This window comes from Leptodactylus fuscus, chromosome 7 (assembly GCF_031893055.1).
Source record: "Leptodactylus fuscus isolate aLepFus1 chromosome 7, aLepFus1.hap2, whole genome shotgun sequence".
Taxonomy (NCBI): domain Eukaryota; kingdom Metazoa; phylum Chordata; class Amphibia; order Anura; family Leptodactylidae; genus Leptodactylus; species Leptodactylus fuscus.
The window spans coordinates 78,294,665-78,311,395 of record NC_134271.1 but is presented as its reverse complement, the minus strand read 5'-3'; the positions used below and the strand labels follow the sequence as shown (position 1 = coordinate 78,311,395).

Genomic DNA, 16,731 nt, shown 5'->3' with positions numbered 1-16,731 from the left:
CACCAAGGTCACATTCCAGTATAGAAGACACTTTGGCAGTGTTAACCATAAAATAGCCAGGACTGCCCACTAAAGAAGCTGCGCCATTAACTCTCACAGCTTCTACACAAACAGAGACTTGCCCCTGTGCCCACCACCCGCCTGTGCCTCCTGCTCCTTACCTCATACAGAGTGCCAGGGTCCATAACAAACTTCAGACAGGAAAGTCAGCGCTCACTGTGGGGAGGGAGCAGGGAGAGGGGAGGAAGAGGAGGTGGGGAGGGAGGACAACTCAAAGACTACAACCCATATCAGAGACAGGCCAGGCGGAGGAGCAATGGGGAGCACAACTCAAACCACAACCCATATCAGAGACAGGTGAAGAAGAGGAGGCTGCTACACCTAGCAGAGATAGGCGAGAAAGAGGAGTGGAAAAAGGAATACAACCCATTTACCTGATACTGGAGGTGTACCCAGCTGTATACAAGACATCTGTCTGATACTGGCAGCATACCCAGCTGTATACAGACATGTGCCTGATACTGGAGGTGTACCCAGCTGTATACTAGACATCTGTCTGATACTGGCAGCATACCCAGCTGTATACAGACATGTGCCTGATACTGGAGGTGTACCCAGCTGTATACAAGACATGTGCCTGATACTAAAGGTGTACCCAGCTGTATACAAGACATGTGCCTGATACTGGAGGTGTACCCAGCTGTATACAAGACATCTGTCTGATACTGGCAGCATATTCAGCTGTATACAGATATGTGCCTGATACTGGAGGTATACCCAGCTGTATACAAGACGTGTTTGATACTGGAGGTATACCCAGCTGTATACAAGACATCTGTCTGATACTGGCAGCATACCCAGCTGTATACATACTGGCAGCATGTCTGGAGTTTACAAGACATTAACCCAATAATGGTGACATACCCGCATTTTCAAAAACCATATACTTGATACTAGTGAAATATCCGCATTTTCAAGAACAACATACCTGATACTGGTGGTATACACACATTTTCAGAAACTATATACCTAATAGTGGTGATATACCCGCATTTTAAGAAACTATATACCTGTTACTGGAGGTATACCCACATTTTCAGGAATTATATACCTGATACTGGTGGTATAAACACATTTTGAGAAGCTATATACCTGATTTTGGTTGTATACACAGAGTTTCATGAATTATATACCTGATAGTGGTGGTATATCCGCATTTTCAGAAACTATATATCTGATACTGGTGGTATAACCAGCTTTGTACAAGAGATATTTCTGATACTGGTTTTCAACCCAGTTCTAAAAAAGATGTACATTTTTAGAAACAACTAGATACCTGACATTGGAGATATACCCAGCTGTGTACAAGATGTATACCTGGTACTAGCAGAATATCCTGTGGAGTCCGTTTGGCTGCAGGTCGATGGTCTCAGTTTCGGGACCATGTCTATCTCTGGGCTGACAAATAGTGAGAGGAATGTGATCTAACCTGATCGCTGTGCTGTCAGTCCCTCCCTCACATCGCGGGCGGGGGATACTCACCACTGGGTCTCTGGGTTTCCCTCTTACAGGGGGTCAGACTCAAGATGGATCGCTGGGCGAAGTAATGAAGAGTGCAGCCACTGGTGTCCTGGGGAGACAGAGACAATCTGTTATAATGTAGTAATGTAAAGTGTACTCCTCTCCCTATATAGTGGCAGGGCATTAGTGGACAGAGTAGTAGCCTTCAGGGGTACAGCTAAATGCAAGAATGCAATGAAAGAAATATAACAAACAGCTGGTTATTGTTGAGCACTGATCTTCATCTCTGTCCAGTGTAATAACAGACAAGACACATCAGGACAACATGGCTACAGTGAGAACAAGAGCCCAGGTAAAGGGATAGATGACACATCATATAGGTGTAAATATCCTCACCCACTGGACATATATGTAACATGGAAGGCTACGTTCATCTGTGCTGGAATCTCTCTTTGGACACTCAGTAGCAGTGTGTCGAAAATTGGCGGATGAAAAAATTTGATTTGAGTAGGGCACAGAGATGACAATACTTACACACATGACCACCCCCAAACCTGCAAATAACTAATCTACAAAACCATAACATAAACATGTACTGGATCCATGCTGTGTCTGTATCTACATATAAAACGTGTACTATCTCAGGAGTATGGATGGTCACTTATATTTTTAAAATAATACTGTCAAGTGAAGATGGGTCAGGGTGACCTCAAATTTATACCTTTTGTATATCTGTACAAAAAGAGAGAGTGCGACTCCCCTCCCCGTCCCCACAGAACACCTGATACCTAACACATCAAATATTTAACATCTCCAACCTGAATAAGACTCATACACACAACATCTCTACAATACGCTGAATATCCCTTCCTCCTCCAACACAGAGAAGCCAGAAAATAGAAAGCTACATTGAGCTATGATGGTGACAAAATATCAATATTCTCTTATTTACCAAGGGCAACACATTTTAAGAATGTTAACCACTTCCTGACACATTACACTAATTTTACATCCTAATTTGCGAATAGGACATGAAAAGACACTGCAGAAGTACCCCAGAATTGTGCTCCTCCTTCTCCCACCGCTCACGACCGGGGGTGAACCTACCCCTTTGGCTGCCCGAGGCGAACTACAGAAAGCCGCCCCCCCCCCCCCCCGGAGGAAGGGGCGGAGCGTAGGGGTGTGGCGGAGCGAAGGGGGCGTGGTGGAGCGAAGGGGGAAGGGCTTAGCGCCATTTGCAGGCAGAGAGTAGGCACGAAGAAGACCTGCTCTCTGCCTGAGCGTGAAGGGAGGATGCTGGAGCAGCGCTGCTTCAGTGGCCTCCCCAAACCACCGCTCGGTGCTAAGCCAGTCCAGGACAGCTTGTCCTGGACTGGCTTAGATAATCAAAAATGCCGCCCTTCCTGGGGTCCTGAAGTGCTCGCTTCAGGTCGCCTCATGGGAGGTGCGGCGCTGCTCACGACCCCCTGCAAGGGTGGAAGGAAGTCAACAGGGTGAGGACCACGAATGGCCAACTGCTGTCAGAAGCAACGATGGCAGCTAAAAGCCTGTAAGGCCATAGGGGATGCTGACTGGTTCTAATGACAGCAGGGGCCTAATAGCACTATACCAGTCATCAATATAATGTATGTTCTAGTCTACTAGTGGGACAAAGAAAAATGTTATATTGTAAAAGAGAATGCCAAATAAAACCATAGACTCTGATATCTGCCCATGAAGAATGCTTTGTTTCTTGAAAAGAATTAAAAATGGCATAGCCTTATCTGTAATGATCCCGGCTATAAAATTGTCATGTTCCTTAAATATTGTTAAAAAAGAAAAAAACAAGAAAAAACAATTGCATTTTTGTTCATATACCACCTCCGAAAAGAAAACAAATAAAATGGGATCAAAATATGTCAAAATATGATCAATATATGTCAAAGTTATACCAATGATTATGTCAATTTTTCAAGCCAAAAAACAAGAGCTAAGAATGGAAAAATTAAAAAAGTTATGGCTCTCAGAATAGAGAAACACAAAAAGAAATGGTTTATTTAAAGAAGACTGTGGGCATGCTTTATACCATTGCACAGTGAATGGCGCACTGAATTCAGTGCACTTTCAGCTTTGTTGATATGTTCCCTGTAGCAGAGATATTGGCGCTGTTAGCTTTGGCTGCTAATTTCACTGCACCATCATAGGGGCCCTCCTGACAGTAGACGCCTATAGGGGTGCATTTCTCACTTCCCAGAGATGACGCTGACCTGTATGCACAGCCTCTCTGACAACGCAGTGATATCGGAAATCAAAACTAATGGCTGAATTCAGAACACTATCAGCTTTGCTTTGTATAGCATGCCCTATCTCAGAGGACATGAAAGGGCATCTTAGGCTAAGGCCCCACATTGTGGAAACGCAGCTTTTTTTGTTGCAGATTTTGCTGTGTTTTTTTGAGCCAAAGCCAAGAATAGCTACAGTACAAAAGGAATGGGAAAAAAAGCTGCGTTTCCACAAAGTGGGGCCTTAGCCTTAAAAAAAACAACAAAAAAACTGTTCTGACTGAGCAAAAGTAGCAAAACATAAAAATTTCAGACATATTTGCCTGAATAAAGGAAACATGACTTTGTATGCTCCACGATAAGGGGGCGTTCACACTGCATGCAGGGTTCCTCTGTCCGCTTGAGAAGTCGGACATCTTCTCTTGCGGACAGGGAAGGACGGGCACGGAGTGCAAAAGAACGCACCCGATGCCCATTCAAGTGAATGACAGGTGTCACGGACACATCTAGTGTCCGCTCCTAGTGTCCGTGACAGATTTTGAGCGGACACTAGGAGCGGACACTACATGTCGGACACCGACGGTAGTGTGAACGCTCCCTAAAAGGAGCAAAATTTTTAAGGGAAAAAAACCCCCCAAACAAATAAAGAGTTAAGAAGTGACTTCAGGTGTTATACACCATGTTGTACACTAATAGTCTATGGACAGGAGAAATTTCTTCTTTTAAAGGGCCTCTATCATTGGGAAAAGTCATTTTCAACTAATCACATCTTTGCATAGCCTTTAGAAAGTCTATTTCACACCTACCTTTAGTATGTAAATTGCCTCAGTGGTTTTTGAATAAGTCCGTTTGTATTCATATGCTAATTAGACTGGGTGCACGATGCATTGTGCATCCTCTTTGCTATTGTTTGCTATGGGTGTATACAGCACAGGCTGCTGCTGCTGGCTCAGATTCCTGTTTGCACATATACATAGGAGGTAATAGAAGAGATGAGTGCTGCAGGGAACTTCCTGTGCTGGCTGGAAGCTCATTAGCATATGAATAAAAATGGACTTATTCAGAAACCACTGAGGCAATCTACATACTAAAGATAAGTGTGAAGTAACATTTCTAACGGCTATGCAAGGATGTGATTAGTTAAAAATGACTTTTCCCAATGATAGAGCCCCTTTAATTACCTACAGATATTTGCACTTGATTTACAAACTGAAATGGACTAAGATACAATTTTTGTAAGTTGTACTTGTAGCATCAGACGTAGTTACTACGCATACCTCCCAACCGTCCCGATTTCCGCGGGACAGTCACGATTTGGGTGACATGTCCCGCGGTCCCGGTTGGAGGGAGGTATGTCCCGATTTCAACTCAGATCTGCGTCCAGAGGACGCAGATCTGAGTTGAACACATATGCAGCTGAAGCAAGGAGCTGACACAGGTCAGCTCCTCGCTTCGCCGCTGCCCGCCTCTCTCCCTGACACATGCGGCTGAAGCTGCTCGCGTGCTCGCTTCGCCGCTGCGTCTCTCTCTCGCTGACACATGCGGCTGAAGCGAGGAGCTGACCTGTATCAGCTCCTCGCTTCGCTGCTGCCGCCGGCTCCTGGCTTGTAGACGCGATGTACAAGCCAGGAGCCGGCGGCAGCGGCGAAGCGAGGAGCTGACACAGGTCAGCTCCTCACTTCAGCCGCATGTGTCAGCGAGAGAGAGACGCAGCGGCGAAGCGAGCACGCGAGCAGCTTCAGCCGCATGTGTCAGCGAGAGAGGCGGGCAGAGAGCGGCGAGGGAGCGGAGGAGAAGGTAAGTTTAATGTGGAGGTGGAACGCGAATCTGGGGGCAGATGAAGGAGAGGACGGCATGACACTGGGGGCAGAGATGGAGAGGACATGAATCTGGGGGCAGAGATGGGGTACATGAATCTGGGGGCAGAGATGGAGGGACAGGAATCTGGGGGCAGAGATGTGGGGACATGAATCTGGGAGCAGATATGGAGGGACATGAATCTGGGGGCAGAGATGGGAGGACATGAAACTGGGGGCAGAGATGGGGGACATGAATCTGGGGGAGGAGATGGAGAGGACATGAATCTGAGGGCAGAGATGGGGGACATGAATCTGGGGGCAGAGATGGGTGGCATGAATCTGGGGGAAGAGATGGGAGAGCATTAATTTGGGGGCAGAGATGGGGGAGCATTAATTTGGGGGCAGAGATGGGGGAGCATTAATTTGGGGGCAAAGATGGGGGGATATTAATCTGGGGGCAGAGATGGGGGACATGAATCTGGGGGCAGAGATGGGGGACATGAATCTGGGGGCAGAGATGGAGAGGACATGAATCTGGGGGCAGAGATGGAGGGACATGAATCTGGGGGCAGAGATGGAGGGACATGAATCTGGGGGCAGAGATGTGGGACATGAATCTGGGGGCAGAGATGTGGGGACATGAATCTGGGGGCAGAGATGGAGGGACATGAATCTGGGGGCAGAGATGGAGGGACATGAATCTGGGGGCAGAGATGGAAGAGGGACATGAAACTGGGGGAAGATGAAGGGTGTATATGAAACTGGGGGAGAGATAGAGGGGGGACATATAATTTACGGGTGACTGTAGGAGGATTATACTGTGTGTGGGCACATGAAAAATTAACGAGTGGGCGGAGTCAACACAAAAGTGGGCGGGGCTAAATTTGCCGCGGCGCGCTAAGCGCGCCGCACATTTTGTCCCTCTTTCAGTTCTTCAAAAGTTGGGAGGTATGATTACGGGTATAAAGTGATGAGAGAGAAGCATGCCCATAATGTAATGGCAGCACTCCAGAGGGCACGGCAGCCTCGGCAAATTTTTATTTTTTTTAAACTTTTTTCCCCCTAAACACTAACATAGGAGAGCGCCCGCTCTTAAAACATCTCCTGCGCTAGTATAGACCTCTGGTTCTCAACACAAACATCTTACTTTGCCAGGAGAAAAGGAGGCAGCGGCAGCAGCGGTGAGGTCAGTAAGTAAAGTTTTTTTTGTTTTGTGTTATAATAGGGTGCTACCTGCTGGAGTATCCCCAGCAGGTAGCGGCCTATTTACATGCCTCCTCGGGCCTGTTCACTGCCGCTCCTGCTTCCCCTTCTACTATAGGCCATGGTGGCCAACAGTGAATAGGCCCGAGCCCAGGCCACGATCTCACTACCGCTATTATTATACACGGGGGTCTTTTCAGACCCCCGAGTATAATAATCGGAGCCCCAGGGGATGTGAGGGAACATAATAAACTTACCTCTCCGGGATCCGGTGTTATTCCTAGCCGGCTTCGGGCCTGTATGGTAATTTCCAGATGTCACGTGGTCTGGGATATTACCATATGGGCCCAAAGCCTGTGCTAGCAGTACCATATAGGCCTGAAGCCTGTGCTAGTAGTAATAGCCTGTTACTGCTAGCACAGGCGTTTGGGCCTGTATGGTACTGCTAGCACAGGCTTTGGGCCTATATGGTAATATCCTAGACCACATGACATCTGCGATATTATCATACAGGCCCAAAGTCTGCTTAGATTAACATCGGATCCCAGAGAGGTGAGTAACACTGTTTATTATATTCCCTCACCTCCCCTGGGGCTCTGATTATTATACTTGGGGGGCTGAAAAGACCCCGAGTATAATAATAGTTTATGGGTGTGCAACTGTGGGGCATAATAGAGCTTGAAGGGTCCACTGTGGCCCCTGTAACCTCTATTATGCCCCACAGTCTATTGTACCACTTTGGGGCATAATATAGGCTACAGGGGTTGCTGTGGGACATTATATGTGGGGGTTGGATACGTGGAGAAGTGAGGAGTCAAAGATGTCTGTGTTGCAAACTTTACAGAGTCAAGTCACAGCTGGAAGAATTGGTGAAAATAGATTTTGCTGCACACACTGTTTTGTGATCAAAGGAATATAGAGATTTATTTTACAATATAGTTAACGCCTTTTGACACAATGCAAAAAATTGGCATAGAAAGACAGGCTAGATCAATTGGATATGACGTTTCGGTCCTTAGACTTTCATCAGAAGTGATCTAGTGTGGTAGCGGGATCAGTATAAGTGTCATGCCTTGACACTTATACTGATCCTGCTACCACACTACAACTATATTGTAAAATACATCTCTATATTCCTTTGATCACAAAACAGTGTGTGCAGCAAAATCTATTTTCACTAGTATATTTGGGTCGAAGGACCTTTTTTCGCTAGCACCACATATAATTTTAGAGTGTGCGGTACCATTGACTTTTTTACAGCTGGAAGAATAGGGTCATGGGGTTCCAAAGGGAAGAGACGGGAAATGTGGGAAGATGCTTCCTAACAGTATTACTGCACAAAATATTACTGCATTGTATTTATTGCAATGTTACCATTAGCACCCACAACCCCCCTGCTGGCTGAGGCGGACGATCAAAAGATGAACAATACCCCCCCCCCCCCCTGCCCCGGAATCAATACCGGGGGGCGGGGTGTCTTTGATCGTCTACCTCAGGCGGCAGCAGAGAGGCTAGGTTCACCACTGGTAATGGGTTTGAGATTTTTTTAAATAGTAATATAGATGGTATAATATTACTTATTTCTGATGGCTTAAAATGCGTGTCCTTGGTGGTTTCTCTCGTCTCTTAAAGCAAAATGTAAACAAGTGAAAGATAAAGGCACAAATGAAAATTTGGGGATGGTGAAAAGCTCAGAGATTATACAACTATTTCTAAATTAAACCAATCATAGGGAAAATAGTGTAGTGCTGTTAGCCAGAAAAAAATCACACAATATTTCACACAAAAGTATCAAATGTTGCATAATTTCTAAATTATAGATACAATAAGCTGCGTTCACACAATGTGTTTTTGAGAAAAGCAGAGGCCTTGGGGAGGTGAGTCTATACAATACTTTTCTGTAATCGCTATATAATAGTATATTGCTGGGAGGCAGGGACTTCTTAGTATCATAAATAACTATAATGCTAGGACTCCCTCTCCCAGCATACTGTTCAGGATGATAAATCCAGCTCACACATGGAACAAGTGTTACAGTTGAATCTTGGACATGTGAAAGTAACCCTCTTATGTCTGTAGTTTTGCCTTGCATATGTCCAGACAATCATCTTCACGTAAAAAGAAAGAGTAAAATCAGACACAAGCTCTATTCCTGTTGCCAGCAATCCATTCCTGAAAATATGGATTCTGACATTGGCTCTAACTGTACTGCTGCTCAGCAAGATCCAGCTACTTACCCTGTTTCCCCGAAAATAAGACACCCCCCCCCTTCACCTTCTGGATCACATACAATCGGCAGTCATGCCGCCACTCCGCTAAGGAAGCATCAGCATGACTGCCGATTGTTCCCCGCTACAGCCGCTGCATAAGACATCCCCCAAAAATAAGAAAGGTCATATATTTCGTTAGATAATTAATTATAAAAAACTGTCTTATTTTCGGGGAAACAGGGTATATGCATGCTAATACCTTTTTCACTTGGTTTAAAACTTTACTTTCCTAGGCTTTCTGGAAGGTCACCATTGCCCATAAGAGATCTATTGCATCTAATAAACCATCTTCTTCCGCTTATGTCTCCTCCTCAGATGATACTCCTCTAGCACTAGATTCACATTGTGACGTGAGCTAATGTTGTAACATTGGTGATACCTGTTGTCCTGACTATTACGCAAGGACAGAGCTCATTAAACTTGCTAAAAATATGGCGGAGACTGATGATCTCAGAGAGGAAAGATTCAGACAGGAAGTCTTTTAATTCCCTAAGTAAGAAGCTGTAATTTTCTTCACTATCTGCTTATTCCATTATCATGGAATGCTGTTTGGAAATTACACAGGGAAAGTCTGATCCTGGGACAAAATTCAGGGTAGTATGCCAGCTTGATCAAACTCATTCTGAGGAATGGGATGATAAACATCAGTTTTTCTAGTAAACCAGTTTTTAGTCCTAAAAGACCAGATAAATAGGAAGATCACCTGAAAAGACTGTATTCCAATTCATCATCCTTATACAAAGCCTATGCAGCTGTCACCTCAGCAACAAGGACACTCAGGATCCTTATCAGTCAACTCACTATTGATATTCAAGATGCATCCCAAGGCAGGAGTTTCTCCATTCGGTTGACTTTAATATGACTTTTTATATCCTGTAGGATTTTCCAGTAGGCATGCTGAAGGTCATATCTAAAAATATGGTCCTAGCCAACAGCAGAAGAAGAGCTTTATGGCTGAAGCAATGGACAGGAGACAATGCCTCCTAAAATACATTTTGCTCTGTGATTTTCAGCCAGAGGGGACGAATCATTAGTTATCCTGTCTTTAGAGTCCCTTGTTTAGAGCAATGGTTTCTTTTTTTCCTGAGGTCATGAAACCCTATAAGTAGAATTTTTGTCCCCTTAGAAGGTATTCTACTATGCTTAGAAGAAACTATGGGGGATCAGTCAAAAGAAGCACAACTCCAGATAGAGGAACAGGGATTCCAATTCCAAGAAAAAGACATTAGTCCCCTATAGTGGGTGCAAGACTAAGGGCTCATTCACACTACGTAAACGCCAGCTTATTATGAACGTAAGACATGTTCAGAATCAGCGGCGTATAAAGCAGTTCCCATTCATTTCTATGGGAGCCAGCATACGAGCGCTCCCCATGGAAATGAATGGGAACTGCTTTATACGCCGCTGATTCTGAACGTGTTTTACGTTCAGAATAAGCTGGTGTTTACGTAGTGTGAATGAGCCCTAAGACTCAACAACCACAACAACAGACACTAAGGTCCAGGCTTGTATCAGCAGAGGAATCTCTCTTGAGTTCATATCTATTTCCCAATACAAATTTGTCTTGAAGAGTCCAAGAAACCAAATTGTTTAAAATTCTAGATTAATGTATTCTCAAGAGAGCATTGGAGGTTCCTTATCAGCAAAAAGACTCAGGTGTCTGCTGTATCATCTTTCTAGTCCCAAAACTAATGAAAGACTTCACCTACCTTAACAAATCCTTATAAAGAAGAGATTCAAGATGGATTCTATAAGAGCAGTCATAGACATGTCAGAAGCGTGGTTTGACTGTTTTCCTGGTTTTCCTCACTCAGTTGCCTAAATCACCAAATGTTTCTAGATGGGTTAGCAAATCCATAAAAACAAAGGATTATGTAGATAATCTTGTTTCCCTTAGTCCTAACAGCGGCACAATGTGGGGTATTTCGTGCCCCTGTGTGCTGGTAGGACAGGCGGAATTTTAATTAGCCATGTATTAATTTCACATGGCTTGTTCCCTTTAAGAGGGCACAGATACCTCCCCCCTGTGCGTAAATAACAAGTAATAATACATACATTCCAAAATAAACAACAATAGGGGGGGATCCTTGTGCCGCTGTTAGGACTAAGGGAAACAAGATTATCTACATAATCCTTTGTTCCCTGTCGTCCCTACCAGCGGCACAATGTGGGGAAATAGCAAGTAATCCCCATAAGGGTGGGAGATTAAACACAAGCAGAATGTAATACAGTACGCCCGAAGGCAGTAGCTTCTGAGCCATACCGATCAAGTCGGTAGTGCTTCACAAAAGTCAATTCTGAAGACCAGGATGCTGCTGCACAAATCTGGTCCAAGGTGAGAGCCTTGACCTCTGCCCAAGAGGTCGATACTGCCCGCGTCGAATGGGCCCTTAGGACGGTCGGCGGAGGTAAGTTCTGACTCACAAACGCCAACTTGATTGCTTCCTTCACCCAGCGAGAGATGGTGGCCTTAGAAGCCTTGCGGCCTTTATGGCCCCCTACATAATTTATTAACAAGTTCTCAGATCTCCTGAAAGCGCGTGTGCGCTGAAGGTAAATCTGCAGGTTCCGGACTAAATCTAGGGTATGCCACTTCTCCTCCTCAGGGGAAGTGGGCACGGGAAAAAAGGTTGGCAAGCAAATGAGCTGACTCACATTCGCCCTAGAAGAAACTTTCGGCCTGAATCCTGGCAGAAATCTCAACTGAACACGGTCTTCAAAGAAGGCAATGTAAGGAGCTTCCGATGAGAGTGCTTGAAGCTCCCCTACCCTTTTTGCCGAGGTGATAGCGAGGAGAAAAGATACCTTATAGGTCAGCCACTTTAGATCCACCTCCTCCAGAGGTTCGAATGGAGCAACACAAAGTGCCGTTAGGACCTTGCTGAGGTCCCATTGGTGGACAGGAGCAGAAACTGCTGGTCTCAGCCTAGTTGCCCCTTTGATAAAGGTGCTCACTAAAGGATCCTGAGACAACCGCCTCCCCAGATAGGCGGACAAAGCGGCTACATGTACCTTCAGGGTAGAAGCTGCAAGCCCTCTGTCTAGGCCGTCCTGAAGGAAATCCAGGATCGCCCTCACAGGGGGATCGGAGGAGTCCACTTCGTGTTCCGTGCACCAAGCCTGGAAAATATTACCGATCCTACGGTAATTCTTATTGGTCGAGGTGGCTCTGGCGCTGGATAAAGTCCTTAGGACGCCTTGAGACAGTCCTCTATTCCTTAATAGGGACTGGTCAACCTCCAGGCTGTCAGATTGAATCTCCTCAGATCGTGGTGTCTCAGCTCTCCTTGTGTCACCAGATCTGGGAGGGGGGGAAGCCTCCAATACCTGCCTTGACTCATCCACATGAGCTGGGCAAACCAAGTCCTTTTCGGCCAGAACGGGATTATGGCAATTCCCGAGACTTGGTCCTGTCTGATTTTCATCAATACCTTGGGTATGATGGAAACTGGAGGGAAGATGTATATCAGCCTGAACCTCCATGGGATGGACAGGGCATCCACTGCCAAGGCATTGTCCTCCTGGTACAGAGAGCAGAAGGTTTCCACCTTGGCGTTGAGTCGGGTTGCCATGAGGTCGACATCCGGAAGGCCCCATGTTTGGACAATCTGATGGAATATGTCTTGATTGAGAGACCATTCTCCTGATACAGGGATACCCCGACTCAACTGATCCGCTACTATGTTCAGGGAGCCCTTGATGTGAACAGCGGATAGGTGGGTCAGATTCTTCTCTGCCCACGTGAAGATCAAGTTCGCCTCTTTCAGTAAGGCTGGAACCCTGGTGCCGCCCTGTTTGTTCAAGTATATTACCGTCGTCATATTGTCTGACCGGACCTTGACTGCCTTCCCTTCGAGAAAGGGGGCGAAGTACTTCAGCGCCAGATAAACTGCTTTTAGCTCCTTCAGGTTGGAGGTTCCTACCTCTGGATTCCTCCACAGACCCCGGACAGTCCTGCCGTCCAGGTGGGCTCCCCATCCCGAATGGGACGCATCTGTTGTCAACAGGGTCCAACGAGGTTGAACCGAGGACCTTCCGTCTTTCAGGTGTCTCCACCATCTGAGGGAAAGACGGGTACCGGGAGAAAGGCAGATCTTCCTGTGCAGTCCCCGTGGAGATCCGTTCCAGGCTCTCAACACTTCCATCTGAAGGGGACGCAAGTGCCATAAAGCCCAAGGGACCGCCTTGGCTGAAGAAGACATCAGGCCTAGGACCCGCATGGCGGTGCGAATGGTGATCCATCGGGACCTGAGAAGGCCTCGAACCGAAGCTTGTATTTTTGCTCGCCTTGGACGAGATAGGAAAATCTGCATGCTCTGGGAATCCAGAACAAACCCCAGGAATTTCTTCCGGGTGGATGGCACTATTTCTGACTTCTCCCAATTGATCAGCCAACCTAACTCCTGGAGGAAGGCGATGGCTATCTGGAGGTGGTGATGGAGAATTGAAGTAGACTGAGCTTTTATAAGCCAGTCGTCGAGGAAGGGAACCACGAAAAGGCCTTGAAGTCTGAGAGCGGCGGCAACTGGTGCGACCATCTTGGTGAATACATACGGAGCTGACGATATGCCGAATGGCAGAGCAGTGAACTGTAGGTGCTCTCTGTGACCAGCCATAAGAACGGCTATACGTAGATATTTCCTGTGTGGCGGGAAGATGGGGATATGTAAGTAGGCATCCTTTAGGTCCAGGGTGACCATGACCTCGTCGCGCAATAGGAAACTGGTTACTCCATCCTGAAAGGTTTTTTCTTTATGAAGAGGTTGAGGAACCGAAGATCTATAATCATCCGCCACCCTCCTGTGGACTTTGGAACCAAGAACACGGGTGAATAAACTCCTTGACCCACTTCGGGAGGAGGGACCCTTTCCAGGGCCCCCTTTGAGAGATATTCTGCGACGGAAGCCTCCAGGCAGTCTTGTTGTAGGACTGGTAAGACCCGCGTAGTGATGAAACGATCCACCGGAGGATGGGAGAACTCTATTGCGTATCCTCGCTGAACAACTTGAAGGACCCATGGGTCCAGTATGTGAAGATGCCATGCCACAAGGAAATTCGAAAGGCGCCCTCCTACGGGAGAGCTGGTCACAGAGAGCGGCGTCTCCTCAAAACCCCTTCTTCTTAGGGTCCTCCTTGGGGATCCTGCGACCCGCCCCCTTCGGACGGTATCTGGGGCGTCTCTGGCTTCCCTGTTGAGGCCTGTATTGAGACGTGGAGCCTCGACCCCTAGAAGGGGGAGGCCTTCTTTCTCTGGTTGCTTGTGGTAGTGATCTCCCTCTACCATCAGCCAATCCCTCCATCAGATCGTCCAGCCCTTGGCCGAAAACCTTTCCAGGTTGAAAGGGGAGGGAACACAAAGAAAACTTGGAGGCGACATCAGCCCGCCAAGGTTTGAGCCACAAGGGCCTCCTGGCGGCGGTATTGAGGGCCATGGCCTTGGAAGCCAGCTTCACCTGCTGTCTTGCCGATTCTCTCAGGAAATCCGTAGCGAGACGGATCTCCCCCATGGATGCCAGGATGTCGTCCCTGTTAACCCCGGAGTCGATATCCCGTTCCTGGCGGTCCAGCCGGGCTTGAAGCTTATCAGCTACTTCCGTTGAGGCGATGCCCACCGTCACCTGGGCTGAAGCAGACGAATACGCCTTCTTGAGCGTTGAATCCACTCTCCTATCAAGCAAATCCTGAAGATTTGACCCGTCATCGATGGGCACGACAGTGCGACGGGAAAGCTTAGAGATGGCTAAATCCACCTTGGGTGGCGGACCCCAGCGATCCAGTTGGGAGGGATCAATCGGATATACTGCTTTGAAAGCTCTGGTGGTGACGTAAGCCTTCTCCGGCTGCTTCCATTCTTGTTCCATTAGGCTGGCCATGGAGGCGTCCACTTGGAAAACCCTCCGCTTCCCAGAGGTGGACGCAGAGGCTTCCCCCTCGCCAACCTGGTCCCACGACCGGATGGCCTTCAGCAGTTTATTAGTCTTCTCCCGATGGAAAATTGGTCTGCTGGTACAGGAGGACTGATCGTCCGATGATATGGACACCTCCTCCACCTGGAGGCGCTCCAGGGAGGGCAGTGAAGCAGAACGCCTTTCCACGCGCTGCTTCTTGGTGAGCTGAGCCAGTGAAGTACGGATATCCTTTAAAGAATCATCCTGCAAAAACACAAGGATACTTAGAAGCCGGGGGGACCCTTCCCCTCTTTGCGGCAACCGTACTCACCATGTACTCCTTGACCCATGCTACCATATCACTGGTAACGGGTTCCTCCCGCAGAGGTCCCCTGCATTGCTGGCAGCGTGACCAGTCATAGCCTAAAGGCAAAACAATGACATTCAGGATACTCCCACCATTGGGAGAATTAGCAGACGAAAAAAACCGCACCTACCATCAGGTAGTGGAACGTCACAATCAATGCAAGCCAGGTGTCTCCTTTTAGAAGACCTCTTCCGTCTCACTTGATCCCCGGGAGGGGTAGAAGAGGAAGACATGACAAATAGAAACTAGTTTTCAGCGATACCTAAGCATGGAATATGAAACATCAGAGGAGTACATTCAAGGAACCATATGAGGAGACTCACCCAGCTTCTGCAGACCACTTACCAACCTTCAGCAGAGTTGCAGTAGAATAAATGCAGTTTTGAAGCGGAAACCACAAGCCACAGCGCAGAAACCAGCTAGGGATTAGACTAGCAGGCAATGAGGGATGCAACCTGCCTCCTTTTACAGCCCCATATCCGGAAGGGGCGTGGCCTTAGTCAAAAGAGCTCCGTTCCTTTTGCCCTTCATAAGACTCCTAGCCCTTCAAGTCACGCTCCCCCCTTGAGCCAACTACTTTGGCACGTACCTTAAGCTCCTGAGGACCTCCAGTGTCCAACGCTGCTGTTCGCGTGGTCCCGGAGCGGCGAAAGCCAAAAACCGGAAGTTGCCGGTGTTACATTACCAAACGACCGGCCGGAACCCTCCTACGCAGAGGAAAGGTTCCGCGAAACCGGAAGTTCCCCTCATGGAGCCGCGCGAACACGCCGGCTGGCTGCGCGCGGCTCCCGAAGCCCAGCAGGACTGGATGCCGGGGAAAGGTAGAAGGATCGCGTGAGGGAGGTGGGTAAAATAGGTAACCTTAATCTTACCTATTATCTTTGCAGGACCGACACAGAAGTCCAAAGGGGCAGAGTGCATCATTGAAGACACCTGAACAGGTCTGAACAGGTAAGTACCTGAAACTTCTTCTTTACTCTTACTCTTTAGGAGGACACAGAGTCCTCCCCACCTGTCCGATCCTTTACACAGGACAGAAAAAAACGCACAGGGGGGAGGTATCTGTGCCCTCTGAAAGGGAACAAGCCATGTGAAATTAATACATGGCTAATTAAAATTCCGCCTGTCCTACCAGCACACAGGGGCACGAAATACCCCACATTGTGCCGCTGGTAGGGACGACAGGGAACTGATTTTATACTTTGTGTGGGAACTTAAAGGGGTTGTCCAAGATAAGTGGGGTTTTGCATGGGGGCCAGGGAAGGTGTTTTATGTTCAATTAGACCAGGATTCTGTTAAAATTTGTCTCAGAATATCTAAAACAAACAAGTTCGGTTATGGTTATTGGGCGAGGTTATCTATTTTACAAGATTCAGAGGTTTTTCCAGTATTTAAAGGGTTTGTCTAGGATATACTGTTTTT

The 16,731-nt window shown here is 47.3% G+C and overlaps 1 protein-coding gene across 4 annotated transcripts in view; it reads right to left on the bottom strand.

Moving 5' to 3' along the window:
- The window catches only part of KIFC3 (kinesin family member C3), a 46,977-nt gene that overhangs the window by 14,672 nt on the left and 15,574 nt on the right, over nt 1–16,731 (bottom strand). For 2 of the 4 annotated variants that reach the window (XM_075282224.1, XM_075282225.1), the window contains exon 2: nt 1,543–1,630. In XM_075282224.1, the coding sequence (XP_075138325.1) occupies nt 1,543–1,630 (88 nt within the window). Of the gene's footprint in view, nt 1–161; nt 274–1,377; nt 1,516–1,542; nt 1,631–16,731 lie in introns of those variants that run through there. The other 2 variants (XM_075282227.1, XM_075282226.1) reach the window with 2 other exon arrangements.